Raw genomic sequence first — 14,716 nt, 5'->3', positions numbered from 1 at the left:
ATCCTCTCCTGTCAGCACTCTCTCACGCTCATGTGTGCAGCTGTGCATCTACAGAAGAAGGCAAACAAATCTATGGCTCTTGATTTAGCACACGATCTGTGTTTGAAAGCATACTATAGACATTTTAATGCTTGTGCCTTTCTCTTTCTCTGGCTTGATCTTCTGCTTCACCTACTCGTACAGCCCATATGTTCTCCACGCTCCGCCACATGTGCTCGGTGTGTATTTCACAGCTTTACCACGAGCAGCAGTGGCGTCTCTGGGGTCAGGATCGTTAACATGATTTACGGTCCCTCTTGCTGGACGGGTGGGAAGTCTGGCCACAGCACTGGCCAGGACACACCACGTTTTACACCAACCATGCCAAGCCAAGCACTGTGTAGACAGTACAGCCGCCACAGCCTGTCTCTCTTTTCTCTTTCTCTTTCTGTATCTCCTCTTTTCTCAAAAACACCCGCACGCTCCCTAAAGAGTTGCGGAAGAATTGAGAGTGAGAAATGTCAAATGGTAGAATTTATGTTTTCAAGTCATTGCAATTTCATTTGTATATAAAGAACATCTGTAAAACCAGACTGAACACACAAACAAGTCTCTGGCTTTGTTGTCATGACATTCAACAGTGAGAAAAGTGGAAAAATGGACAGTGAGAAAGAAAGACAAAAGCATTTTTTCTTTCTGACTTTCGTCTTATTTGTTATGTTTGCTGCTTTGACACAAAACATTTTATAACAGACCTTTTTCTCCCTCCAACAGCCGATGGGGTGCATCATAGGGGCATTGCTCTCCCTAAACCTGTGGTATGGCCCAAAGAGAAAACTGGTAAAGACAAACCAAGAATATTGCCTTTCAGCGTTCATCACTCACTAACCTAAGAGGCACTTTTATGTCCCGTCCCACACAGCCACGCTGATCTGTGCTTTTGTCACAATCCTGTCATGCTTTATGATTTTGTCTGTCAGCGTGAGGTCATGTGTCTGGTTGTGGTCTGTGTTGTCCAAAATGTAGTCCAAGTAGCTTATACTTGACTGAGACTGAAGCCATATGTAATTCTAATTTTGGCATATACCTCTCCTCTACACATTATTTAGTCTACCACACATGTGCACCTGTAATCAGGCACTGACTTCAATTAGTTTGAGAACAGCGTTAGCCTGCTTGTTGTGGAAGGTGAGTGTTGGTTGCCCCTTCTTTCTGGTCAATCACATTGTTTCCATTCTGCCAGACAGGCTCAGTTAATTAGAGTAATTGAATCCATCTCAAGTAGTAATGCAAACCACGTCTGGACCACATGTATTAATGGTGACGCTCTGCTCACTCCTTGTTGTTCCGAGTTGTGAAGAGAGGTTGTGCTTCAGTCCCATGTCACAGCTGGTGTGTGTTATTTCTGGAAACTTTGACGGTTTCAGAGGTCTTCAAGGAGTCACAAGGCTCTCTGGAAGCAACTCTACAGACAAGAACAGTCTTTTTTGCTTGGCACCCTGCACGCACCACACCACACCTCCTCCTAATGACTTCCTGTACATCGCTAAAAAGACATAACCTATATATGGAGTTCAGCTTCTTTCCTCGTGAAGGAAAAGGCATGCAACAAAATATGTCATTAGCACTTCTTCCAAACAGCCCTCTGCATTTTAGTTTTGAACACAAAAGCCAGTGCAGAATTTGCTTTTGTTGTGAATTAGAGTGTGTCCTCAACTGTTTAAGCGCTCAGTTTCACATTTGCATTTCAACTTGAATATGTTTCAAGGGTTAGGGTGCAGGTATTTGATGGACAGCGTCCATCCATGAAATCTGAGTGCGTGTTGCAACAACACAAGTGATGTGAGACACTGGTATGTATCTCAGTGGGAACATTTTTCTGGACCGAGATAAAACTTTGTGTTTTGATTGCATGTATTTTTACGTTCTCGCCCTGAAGAGGTGGTTATCTGAAAGAAACCAGCGCTCGCACCACTGCTGTGGTTTCATATCACAGAAGTTTTTGGCAAATCAGAGATGTCCTTCTGTTTGAGGAGTTTATTGTGCCACAAAACCAAACAGAAGCCACAGAACACCGACCAAATCTTCTACCCAGTTAATCATGACATCACTCTTTTGTACTGTCAGTCCTTAACTTCATGTACCCCTGTCTTTTCTATTTGTATATCTTGAGACTGGCATTTAAATTACTGCATCATCATATTGTGTGACTTTACGTATGGGCATATGTTTGCCATTAGCTGTCAGTTATACCATGTGTGACTCAGTGCAATTCTCAGTGTTGGCAGATGTTGTTTCAGTTTGTCTTGATAGCCTCAACTCTTTTCTCTCGGGAGATCACTGATTTATGCTGACCAGGCGAAGGTCAGCTCCAGAGAGGAAACAGATCCAAGAGAAATGTTTTTGAAGTGTTTTGGCCTACGATTTGGACAATTACAGAATCTTGTCAGCAGAATGACCATAAATGAATCTCTGAGATAAGGGGATGAGAACTGGTGAAGGGAGTGGATACTCTGGAAATGAATCACAACAGTTAAAATGAATTACAGCCGAAGCAACTCAGATATGAAACGTTAAAAGGAAACTTCATGTGTCAAGCCTCCCAGAGCTTCTCCACCTCCTCTAAGATATCACAACAACGATTTATAGAGGTTATGTGTTTTTTTAAACAACATTAAATCATGGAAGAACCTTCGTGTTGAGATATCTGAGTTTGACAGCATGCAGCTAGGGTGTTTTCATTACAAATTAAAATTTTTCGAAAGCCATTTAATTCCTTGTCTTCATTAAAGCAGTTGAGAGTGAAACCGATCTGCACTTCGTCTCTCACAGCTTGGCTTAATCTTTATTATTTTATTGTTTTCATTGCGGGGCAGAAATGCTGTGGAAAATTCTGGTGGTCAGCATCAGATCCAAAATAATTTTTCATAGAAGGGAGTGAAAATCATACTGAAAACGTTATTGGACCTGCTGCTGTACTTTCCTGTTTAAGATTCACTAAGGATTGTTAAATTCCTCAGTTATTCTCCTGGGGATTTAGGGTGAGTGTTTAAAGCACCGGTTTATAGTTTCATGGTGATTAAACTCGTGACATGGTTTTCATTAGTCATAGACCATGGCAGTGCTGTGTGGCAGCACTTCACAAAGTGACTTTTAAGCATCTCTCATGCAATCTGCTTGGCTTTTAAGTGCTTTATTGTTGCTTGTATTATGCCTTTGTTTTGTGTACTCATTTTTCAGCTCACAGTTTTACTACGGTCGCCTGCCCTGCAAAATATCTTCCTCTTTTAATCTTAACAGTTTTCATCATTATTGCACTATAAAAGATAACCAACAACATTGTTTTTCAGTTTTGTGTCTCTTCTTCAGTGCCGACCACCTGTTCTGTTTCAATGTGATTCTTAATCTGAAATGGACTCTTGTTTCCCACAATTCCCTGCAGTTCTGCATCCACCTATTCCTGACAACAAGAGACCCAACCTGGTGGGGAAACCTACTGACCATGGTGAGGGCACCTGTGATGGCTGCACTGGACACTGCTGCACCTTATGCATACTCTAAAATGCTGCAGTTCATTGCAAGTTAAAAATCCATAGTTCCAAGTCAGTTTTCCAATCTAAATGCATCTCTATGGATCTGCTCTGGAAGCTGATGTTTATATGGCAAGTCTTGGAACTTTGCAAGCATCTACTGAGGACCAACTCAACACTACAGCAGCTGATTTAACTATGAAGCAAACTTTAAAAGAGATGAGAGGCGTAGGCTAATGCATGCACGCACAGACCTCCATCAAGCACAAATCAACTGAATTAAAAATGAAAATAGAAATGGCAACTACAACGTTTAACAGCACATTTCACAGCCCAACAGTCCCCTTTATTTCAATCACGCCTAATCCAATAACAAACTTGACAGCCCTGCATGACGCTTAAACATAACTTAAGCCCACCAGATCTAGGATCTGCATTAAATTGTTCTCACTCATAGATACCAGCCAACTAAATACATCTGAGTTTTTTCATTAATATCCATGTATTATTGCCTGAGAAATTAACGAAAATGTTGAAAAACCCTTTATCTCACAATGTTAAAGAAAATCCTGGATCTGCACCAAAAGTTAATGGGGTCTATTCTGGGCTGAGACCCAACCATCTACTGTAGGTTTTCATGGAAATCCGTTCAGTAGGTTTTTGTGTTACCCTGCTGACAAACCAACCAACCAACAGACAGGGGTGAAAACATAACCTCTGTGGCAGAGGTAAAAACTGATGAAAAGCTAACTCTTCCTATTGTTCACCTTGTGCACCACCATATTGCTGTGGTGTCACATGTATTTATGTTGGCCAGTTTGGACCAGATGGATCTGGCCAGAATTTCCAACTTCGAATCATTTTCATTTCACTTTTTCGTGTTGGAGGTCGTTGTTTCAACCCGAGTCATAGGTACAATGGATCGCAGCATTTTGCACACACCAGGCCCGGTGGCTGGACATAAGCTGCTTTTTAAGCCAGTGGTTCTCAAACATTTCCTTCCCTCTGTAAACCAAATGAAACCTTATCCAGCCTTTAACATATCCTTCCAAGACAAGTAGTTATTTTAATTAAATAATGTTAAGGATTATCAAAAACGTATTTGCTTTCTTGCAAAATTACTGTGCAGATGTTGATGTCATCTAAGTTTCCCCCAAACTGCCAGAGTTTGAAGACACGAAAGACACAAGGCTTGATGGCTGCATTGAACCTGAAACAAAATACGTTTTTTTTCTGTTGTCTTGACTTCTTTTGACATGATTCTTCAATGAACATCATTTGTTTTAATTTCCTTTCCTGTTAAAAATATGGCCATATGGCTTGTATTTTTTAAGTTGTTTTTTTCCGCCTGAATGAAGCATGCTAAACTCAATCACAGCCTTGATAGCGTGAAAGCACTTGTGCACATTGTTTATTAGTCCCACATGAAGACGACTTATTCAACTTCAGTTCCGCTTCGTATTTTTCCACAGGGTCAAGTTTTGGCTACGCCATCCATTATTGTTTGAGAACCACTGTCTTATCTTCTGCAAACAAAAATGTGCTTACAACTCCAAAAAAAGAGCATGCAATGAATTACACAGTGATTACTAATGAACAGAAGAGCATTCATCTAAACATTACAGCTCATCTCAGTGGTCTTGTTGCTGTTTTTCTGGACTCTCTCATGCTGTTCTCTCTGTTTCTATCTCTCATCCTTCTCTCTTTACATGTGCACAAAGCCAGTGTGTATGTGCGTGTGTGAGTAAGTGCATGGTTCGGAGCATCTGGGCATCCTTGGTCTCAGCAGTCGTATTCTGGCAGACCTCTTTCCCCCTTGAAGAGCATTAGAGATCTTTCTGAACAAGCAATCTCTGATCTTCCAGCAGCCACGAAAGGCCACTGACTTGCTCAGTGAGGATGGCCAAAGCAGATGGATCACAACTGTGAGTCAGATGATGAGGGTGAAGAACTGATTTTTCCTCTTCCTCCTCCTCCTGCTCTCTGTCCTCAGATAAACCCATGGACCTGAAACAAGGAGACAAGGAGTCCATCTTGAAGCCATTCGCTCTGGTCACAGCCAAGCCCAAGCAAGAGCGCCGGCAGCAGACAACCACCCCCGCCTCCGCAGTAAACAGTACGAGTGACACAACTTTTCATGCGTCTTGGGAGGAAAGTTATGACTCATTATCATTAGTGCTTTCGTTGCCCGGAGACAAAATTTAATTTTGAAATTCATGAAAAAGATTTAAAAAATAGGCGACAGAAAAAGCTTTTTTGTCTTGGAGTCAGTGCATGCATGTGATAATAATCAGGAGATACTTCTAATGCAGCTTGCAGGTGTGTAAAGTAGTAAGAAAAAGAAAGGAAAAGAGAATTTTCTCAGTATTAAGAGACAAACAAAGAGCCTGAGTGCAGGCCAGAGCAGGTGCTGAGCTGGCTGGTTGTTTCTCAGGGCCAGAGCTGTAAAAGTGAGGACAGAGAGAGCTGCCAGAGCCTGCTGGCACATCAAGCTAACCCCGACTCCTCTCCCCTGTTCCCCTCTCAGGCAGCCGTTTTGACATAAATGAAAACTCCTCCATATTCAGGCCCTTGCCTACATCAGAGATAGACATCATGGGCAAGAAGCGCTTTACAGGTAAGACTTAAATGCTTCATCACTGAAATCATCAGCTCTCTAGCAACAATACTCAGGATACTGCACGAATAAACAGGAGTTAAAAGGGTGGACTGAATAAAAGTGCTGTTTTTATTGTACCCGTCTGTAGCCCCCCATGTGATCTATAAGACCGATAAGAAGCCTAATGAGCCGTGCTCCATCACCTCGTCTCTCGCTTACTTCCCTGATGAGGAGGCCAATGATCAGAACGTGACTGGTCCTCCCCGCATACCTCCGTCCAACCTCACTGTGGTTACTGTGGAGGGCTGCCCGTCGTTCGTCATTCTTGACTGGCAGAAATCTGACAACGAAACCAGAGGTACGGTTCTTGTTTCAGTTAGGGTTTGCATCAGGGTGATTGGCAATTCATTCATGACAGCAGGTTGTACAGATGAAGGTGAAACTGCTTTCTCATAAGCCACGCTTAATAAAGAGTTGTGTTTGGGTGGGTGATTCGCTTTAAGTGGGAATCTACATGAATGCCAGGGCCCAAGGTTTCCCGGCAGAGCATTGTAATTTATCGTAGTGATCAATGTTAATCCATTTACCTGTCAGTGGTTGTCACTGACTGGTGTATATTGACACTGTATGGTGTGTTTGCTTCCCAGGGTTGCCTTACCCCTTTTGGTTCTACCCAATCGGCAGAATAAATGTTGGCAATGTATGTTTCTGCAAACCATGTATATGTCTAAATTTCACATTTTTTTATGTTGCAACTTAACATTTCTTTAGGTTCAATTTTCTATTTTATGTTGTGAAAACACTTGTAGTCTGTGTGGTTAGCCAACCAACCAATCAATCAATCAATCAATCAATCAATCAATCAATCAATCAATCAATCAATCAATCAATCAATCAATCAATCAATCTTTATTTGTATAGCGCCAATTCACAACATAAGTCATCTCATGACACTTTGCAAATTGAGCAGGTCTAGACCATAGTCTTTGATTAATTTATTTACTGGGACCCAACATTTCTCCAATGAGCCAGCACTGCCTTTAAACAGGCAGAAACCTCGACCAGAACCGGAAGAGAGAGAGAGAGAAACCAGTAGGTCTGGAGAAGATGAAGAAGAAGAAGAAGAAGAAGAAGAAGTACATGTTTTGGTCACCACAAACATGGTTGGAGATTTCCAGAGGTCTCCTCAACAACATCCAGTGGTGTCACACTTACAAATATGAACAGATCAGTGGTCTGCAGAATTGTTCACTGCCAACATTTTATCCTGGTGACTGTTTAGTTTAGTGTTTCATTGTCTTTTCTGTCTATAGGTTTAAGAAATCAAGAAAACCCCTTCAATTTGTGACTATTTATCTTATGGAAAATAGTCAACATTAATAAGTTCTAGTAACGTTAGCATGTAAACCCTTTATACCGTTATTAGAACAAGCTGCCTAAAGTACTCTGTAATCAAAAAAGTTGAAATATAAAGTTTGTGTTATTTGACGGACACTGATTTTTGGCTCCTTTTTCAGAGTATGAAGTCGTTTCCACCGAGAAAGGACCGAATGGAGAGGAGGTGTCCATACTGACAACCAACCAGACGCACACAGCTGTGGAGAATCTCAAACCAGAGAGCAGGTATGTGACTCAGACATTATTACACGGGACAAATTATTTCATGGAAAAAGGGATACGCTGCCATTGTTTTCCATTAGTCTTTCACTCTTACTGTGTGTAGTCAAGTCAGTGTTTTTTTTTTTTATGTAGCCAAATATCAATTCAGATGAGGATGCAAAAACAACCCTTTAATGTGGAAATAATGGGGGAAATGTCAGGATGAACAACAGATGGACAGACATACAATAGATGTTGTGTGTACAGAACAGACCAATTATAGTATGGACAATCAGGATGACAAAATTAGACATGGATTGTAAATATGGAGGATGTGGAGCCTGGAGTTTGGTGTTCCCAAACAGCCCCGAGCCACACAAACTGCTCTTCACGCTGGAACCTGGAAGAAGACTGACCACATAAATACATGAGCAAATCTCAAACACTGTTCTCACGGAGAGGAGAAACAAACACACGGAGGGAGGGAGAGACAAGGACACCAAGCACATTCGATACAAAGAGGGAGAAGAGGAGAGGCTGGACACCCTGAGGAAGAAGATCCTGATCCAAAACATCTGGAGTGACTGACGCACCGACAGCCAGGGATGATAGAAAGGTCTCCAGACAGCCGATGGTTGAGCACAGAGAAGCCTGCGTAAAAAGAGAGGACACGGAGGAGAAGCAATGGAGGGAGAGACAAACAAACAGAGGGTTTTCAGTCTGATGGTCAGCACGGTGAAGGACTCCCTGGACATATCTACTAAGCTAGAAGACCCCAAATCCTATAAACTATAAACCTAGCGTGCTCTCTAGTCACCTTTGTCCTGCTGAGCTCTAAAACCCAAAAGTCAAACTTATCACGAACATGTTTTATATCTGTAGATATAATAGTGACACCTAGCTGAGCAGGTTGGGGCTACAAACATCAGTGAAGTAAGCCTTCTGTACACCTCATCATCACTCCTCATGGGTAAAGAACAATTTATCGATGCTGACGTATCTTCCTGGCAAATTCCACAGTCCTGGTCTGGCTTTCTTTTGTGATTTCTGGGTCGTAAGTAAGCAGTCATTTTTTTCCTCAAATCTTCACCAAAAGATTGGCGGCTTTTTTCAGTCTCATGACTAGCTCTGATTTCAACTGGAGTTAGCCTTTAAGCATGACGAAGTTGGCATTACCTAAGCTGGTGCGTTGCGTCCTGCTGACGGCGCCGTGAGACCTGTTGCAGATCTCTGGATGAGGTTTGGAATGCGACTCCGCAGCAGCAGAAGAAGAGAGGTTGTAGACTTTGTGCTTAAGTTGGTTGAGGAACAAAACTGGAACAGCTGTCGAGAGCTGTTGCAGCTGTAGCAGGCACATACTTCAGGAAGCTGAATCACTTCCAGTCAGCTGATTCATGGAATCACATATAAAATCAAGGAGAGTAATTTATGGCATCCGTGTCACCCAATGATCGCCTAGAATGGCTGTTTAGGAAATCTGAATTGGGATGTTGGCCAGAACCTCTAGGTGAATTTTGACAATTTGTGGTGGTATGAGCACACTAAAAACAACGGCAGGTTTACATCACTCTACATTTGCCCACATAAAACCATTTGCTTAAACGTTCTGTCATGGCGCTATGGAGCAATTTTTCTATGAGAGGGTCCCTGTTGACGGACACTGGTGCCCATGTGCAGTATATGGAGGTGTTATGGTACATATTCCTGCCAATGGTGTTACACTATTCCACTGAAAAGTAGATAAATGTGTTGCACACTGTGGCTCCATATGCATTTTTCTTCTTGTTTCGGCCCACAGGATCAATCTTGAAGAAGGCCTGTGGGACGAAACATTAATTAAAAATATTAATGCACACAGAGCATTTTTTTTTCTATTTTCCAGCCCACATCCAGTGATCAGCACCTCATTACAGCCCTTGGTGTGTGTTACTTTTCTATTATTTGTACACTGTTCCAGGTGTGGTAACATGCCAGCAAAGAGGAGGTTCATTGTGGTTTTTAGGCCCCAAGGATACACAAGATGTGACTTAGTAACACTGAATGTTAACATTACCTGTGTTTACATTACCCCCCCTCCCTCTCTCTCTCCCTCTCGTTCTGCTCCGATGCTTTCTGCCTGTTGAAAGGCAGTTTTTATCTCGCCACTGTCGCCAAGTGCTTTCTCATGGGGGAAATGTTGGGTCTCTGTAAATGAATTAATCAAGGAGTATGGTTTGATTTGGAAAGTATCATGACAAGACTTTTGTTATGAACTGGCGCTATCCAAATAAAGATTTATTGATTGACTGATTAATTGTTCATTTACAAGAGAACCCAGGGGCACCTTAACAATAACTGTATGCTTGATCTACTTTCTGATTACATTAGTACGTTTCATTGTAAATCTCATCTAAAGAGGCATGTTAAATGGCACTGAAAAGCTATTACTGTGCTTTGTTTAGGTATCTTCAGATTCACTTGTAATTGCACGACCCATGAGTGAATCATGTTTTGGTTTTGCTCACGCAAAATGGCCAAAACGACACAAAAGTTCAGAAAACCTGGGTGGAGAGGGTCACTGAGTTTTTAATTAGATTTCAGCATCTGGAGTCTCAGAACTCACCAGAACCCTCCCCTGGGCTGGGTCTGCTGGCCCGACCACTGCCAGGACATCTGAACGCAGCACGTGGAATAACCATCAGCTCTGTGTGTGTGCTTGTGTGTGTGTGTGTGTGTGTGTGTGGGACCCATTCTTAGCCGTCTAAGGCACGAAAATATTATGCGTCCCAGTTCTGGAGGTTGGAGGAATTCAGATTGAGAGTTTGGATTGTGACTTTTATCCCCTTTTTCTGTTTTATTTCAGTTATGAATTCAAAGTAACACCAAAGAACGAGCTGGGAACAGGACCCTCCAGTGATCCTGTGTCTTTCAGCACAGAATCAGGCAAGTTACAAACCTTCTAATCTAATCTGCACACTGCATACCAGAGGACATTACTGATAAACCCTCAAATAGAATAGACTAATTAGTTGCATGTTGATGCCACTGTACTGTACATGTTGCTAATTATCAAGAAGTGATTAGCATTACTTTGAATCTCTGAAGGTGGGCTGTTAGGCAGTTGTTAGTCTAATGATTTCAACATGGCACCGGGGTCTGACTGATTAAGACTCAAGGGTCTTGTCAGCTCACCAGATGTCCTCCGAGGCTCTTTTCTAACAGAGGCGTATCATCCACCTGCTGATAAGAGTGCTCCGAGCACAGCGAAATTTACACTGATCATAAAGGAAAAGCTTGACTTCGTCAAATGTTTTCAACTCACAATGACAACACTGAGAGGGGAATGCTTTGCTTAATTGGCCTCCTGCCCTTGCGCAATCAAAGTGAAGCCTTTCGGGGCTGAACATTGTAAATACTCTGCCAAATGGGCTCTGATACAAGTCTCGTTTTGTCTAGCACAATGTTTCAAGATGTCTCATGACTTTGATATGAAGCTGTTTTGATGATGTTATTCATTGCACGTTTCTCTCTCGTTTGTAGCGGATCCACGAGTGAGCGAATATGTGTCAGGTGAATATCATTTTTTTCTCTCCTGATCGCTATGTTCCAGCTAAATTATGTTTTGATATATATTAACTGTCACTACATTTGGATTCTGTATCAGTATATTAAGCTTTTGCCTCTAATGAATTCCTCACAGGCAAAGATGCCATCTGGACTCAGTTCCCATTTAAATCCGATTCCTACTCTGAATGCAGTGGAAAGCAGTTTGTGAAGAGAACTTGGTACAGAAAGTTTGTGGGCATCCAGCTCTGCAACTCCCTGAGATACAAGATCTACTTGAGTGACTCCCTCAATGGTAATTACAGTTCGAAACAGTGAATTCAGGGCTGCTGCTTAGGGGCCCCTACACTGCCACACTGCATCTCTGTGATGCAGTGTGGTTTTTTTTCCTTAATATTAAGTAAGACTTAAAATTGGCCTCAGAGAGGAACATACACTTCTTCATTTAAGTTGAAGAATGGACTAATGCAAACTTTAATTTAATCTTTTTCAGAATCCTTTTCCTATCTGTAACATCCCCGTGAGGCCAGGGGGTGAGGGTAGTAACATAGTAAGATATATTAGACATGGACAGAGTAAAAGAAGAAGGAGAAACCATGAGCAGGAGTTTTGAACACAAAATGATTAATTTACAAATTCAAATAATATTAAGGTCAACAAAAAACAAGCATATTCAAAATAAAGATGTCGTCATCCTACAAAAGAAGAAAAGACCAAAGATCTAAAAAAAAAACAAAAAAACACAAAGCAACTCCAGCGTTAAACGCTGAATCATTAATGATTAGAAATCAGCACCTCACCGATCACATTCTCTGGCTCACGCGGCACATTACAGCCGCTTGGCCCAGTGGCCCCGTTGTAAGGTTAGACAGAGCTTATAAAACACCGAGGCTTAATGCTGAATGAAATCAGATGTGATCCTCCACTCACAGGCAAGAGAGGGGGGGGGGGGACCTGAGAGCAAACAAGAAAACACAATCACACACACATAGACACAACACTGGGACACTGTCATTGGCAGCACTGATGTTAAACCAACCCACAACCGTATGAAACAAATTTTAAACCTTCTAGTCTCCTTGAAGGAAACATAACGTGTCTGTCTTTTTAACACAGGATGACTGAGTTGATGATTTTTGTGATCACTTCGATTCAATATCAATATTACCTCTAAGACTGAAGATTGATAATGTGATCAGATTTATTTTCATAGACAGAAACATACTTTGTCTGTCCTCTCTGTAGGTAAGTTCTACAACATTGGAGATCAGACGGGACACGGTGAGGACCACTGTCAGTTTGTTGACTCCTTCCTGGATGGACGCACCGGCAGCCAGATGTCTGCTGAGGAGCTACCCAGCAGGCCAGGTATTTTGGTTAGCTGTTAGTTGATTATTTTAGTAGTCCATTCACATGCTCATCAGGTTGTCCCATTTCCTAAGTTCGGATGTCGGTCTTTGGACTTTTTTGTGTTCATGAGCTTTTCAGTCGTCATGTGGAAATAACATGGACACTACAAAGAAGATGTGTTAAATTAAAGTGATTTAGTCTCAGACCTGTTGCTGCACTGGTAGGCTACATCACATAAAACCACTAAAATATTGCTTTAGCTGATTTGTTATCGGGGTTAACGCTAATAAATAACTTTTATAAACTAATCTAGGTCACTCTACATGTACAGCAATGGTTACAGTCTAATATCTTATTACAAAATTACATGTCGACAAAAAATTGATATGCAGCACATGTATTAATCAAAAGTTTCTTACCATAAACCAAACATTTACTTTGTAGTATGAACCCTCCTCTGTCTCTGTACCAGGGTTTTTTAGAGCGTTGAGACAGGAACCTGTCCACTTCGGAGAGATTGGAGGGAAGTCACACGTTACTTACGTCCCCTGGTACGAGTGCGGCACACCCATACCTGGGAAGTGGTAAGACCCCACGAGGCTGTCCAGGAAGGATGACTTCCTTGGTGGTGAGCGAGATGAAGACGCCTGATTTGGCCTGACGGGAAGTGGGCCTTTCTTTCATGTTACCCGGGACACTTTAGGCGAGTTCTGCCTTCTCTCCCAGCTGTGACCCTGTACAGGACTTTTAGGTGTCACCGACCTCTATTGAGTGTATTTGTAACATTGGTCTTGATTTCTGTATGTATCGAAACTGTCACAGCACATGAAGAATGCAGGAGCTGAAGTGAACCGAATTATTGAATATACAGTAATCACAGAGAAAATGTTGGGAAGCTGGCTCCCAAAGTGTAATAACTTGTATGATATTATTTATGGGGGGATTGTGACTGAATATTCTGTGTGCTCGGGGCTTTTGAGATGAGAAAGTAAAAATTGTTTCCAATACTTGCATGTCAGTGAACACATACGTGTACAGAAAGGTGCCAATCAGACTTTTGCTGTACATTTGGACTGTGTTACACACAGACATGCAGGATTGACCTTCTGCTGGCCCTAAGGGATTATTAGCAGTTGCAGTTTGCACAGTATTAAACTTTTGTTCATATATGTATATGGTGTGAAATACAATTTGTATTCCAGGGATCATATAGTTTCATATACGTCAAATAAAAGATCAAATCAGCTTCAGCCAAATTGTTGCTCTATTGTTAGACAGCTTGAGTCCAGTGTTACTACGGGGTCACATGGAAACAAATGATTTATGTATTTGTAATGCTCATGCAGTCTTTTCCTGTATTTTATAGAAGAATAAATGTTATAAAATGTATAAATAAATAAACTGAGCTTTAATGTGGAAATGACACAAAGCAAACTACATAATTTGGTAAAACTTTATAATAACCATCATTATTAAATGGTAAATTTATGGTTACATTAATTAATCGTTATTTAGCTGTTACCAAACAATGAAATACTTCATAAACCACTTACTAACCAAATATAAAGGTTTATAAACGTAAACCATTGCTTAATAAATGGTTTATAAAGCATTTCATTAACTGTCAGCTTAAGTTTAATTAGCTATACATTTACTATCTATTAATGGTTATTTTAAAGACCCATAATTTATGTCATTGTGTTCAAAGTAAAGTGTACATAAAGCTATAAATAATTGGAGAGAAATCGCAAGTTATTTTCCACGTCTGTCATGACTGCCGTTTTGATGCACCGTGTATGTTTTCAGCAATAAATCTTGTTTTTATATTGACTGACATTCATTTTCCATTTGATTCTATGCCGTCTATGTTAAAGGTTCAACCATGTTGGGAAATCTCAGGTTCTCAGTTGCGTTTTTACCGAGATTGAGCAAACAGTGGATGATACGCACTCTTATGTCTGTTCAGAAAATAGGATTCTGACTGATTTAGCTTGGCACAAATACTGTAAACAGGGAAACAGCTAGCTCAGCTCTGCCCGCAAAATCACTCTACCAGCACCTGTTAAGGTCACTAACACATATCTTGTTTAATTGAAGAAAAAAGAAATGTTACATG

General features: G+C 41.2%; 1 protein-coding gene across 4 annotated transcripts in view; it reads left to right on the top strand.

Moving 5' to 3' along the window:
- The window catches only part of abi3bpa (ABI family, member 3 (NESH) binding protein a), a 34,216-nt gene extending 19,780 nt beyond the window's left edge, over nucleotides 1-14,436 (top strand). For all 4 annotated transcript variants that reach the window (XM_084361328.1, XM_084361326.1, XM_084361327.1 and 1 more), the window contains 11 exons: nucleotides 754-819; nucleotides 3,422-3,484; nucleotides 5,503-5,625; nucleotides 6,037-6,126; nucleotides 6,257-6,466; nucleotides 7,626-7,731; nucleotides 10,550-10,629; nucleotides 11,227-11,256; nucleotides 11,387-11,545; nucleotides 12,496-12,618; nucleotides 13,073-14,436. In XM_084361328.1, coding sequence (XP_084217454.1) covers nucleotides 754-819; nucleotides 3,422-3,484; nucleotides 5,503-5,625; nucleotides 6,037-6,126; nucleotides 6,257-6,466; nucleotides 7,626-7,731; nucleotides 10,550-10,629; nucleotides 11,227-11,256; nucleotides 11,387-11,545; nucleotides 12,496-12,618; nucleotides 13,073-13,188 — 1,166 coding nt within the window. In that variant the 3' untranslated portion in view covers nucleotides 13,189-14,436. The remainder of the gene's footprint in view (nucleotides 1-753; nucleotides 820-3,421; nucleotides 3,485-5,502; nucleotides 5,626-6,036; nucleotides 6,127-6,256; nucleotides 6,467-7,625; nucleotides 7,732-10,549; nucleotides 10,630-11,226; nucleotides 11,257-11,386; nucleotides 11,546-12,495; nucleotides 12,619-13,072) is intronic.
- Nucleotides 14,437-14,716: the final 280 nt, after the last annotated feature.

Source organism: Pagrus pagrus, assembly GCF_965226575.1.
Source record: "Pagrus pagrus genome assembly, chromosome: 9".
NCBI lineage: Eukaryota > Metazoa > Chordata > Actinopteri > Spariformes > Sparidae > Pagrus > Pagrus pagrus.
The sequence above is the reverse complement of the archived record's forward strand: the minus strand, read 5'-3'. Positions and strand labels throughout refer to the sequence as shown.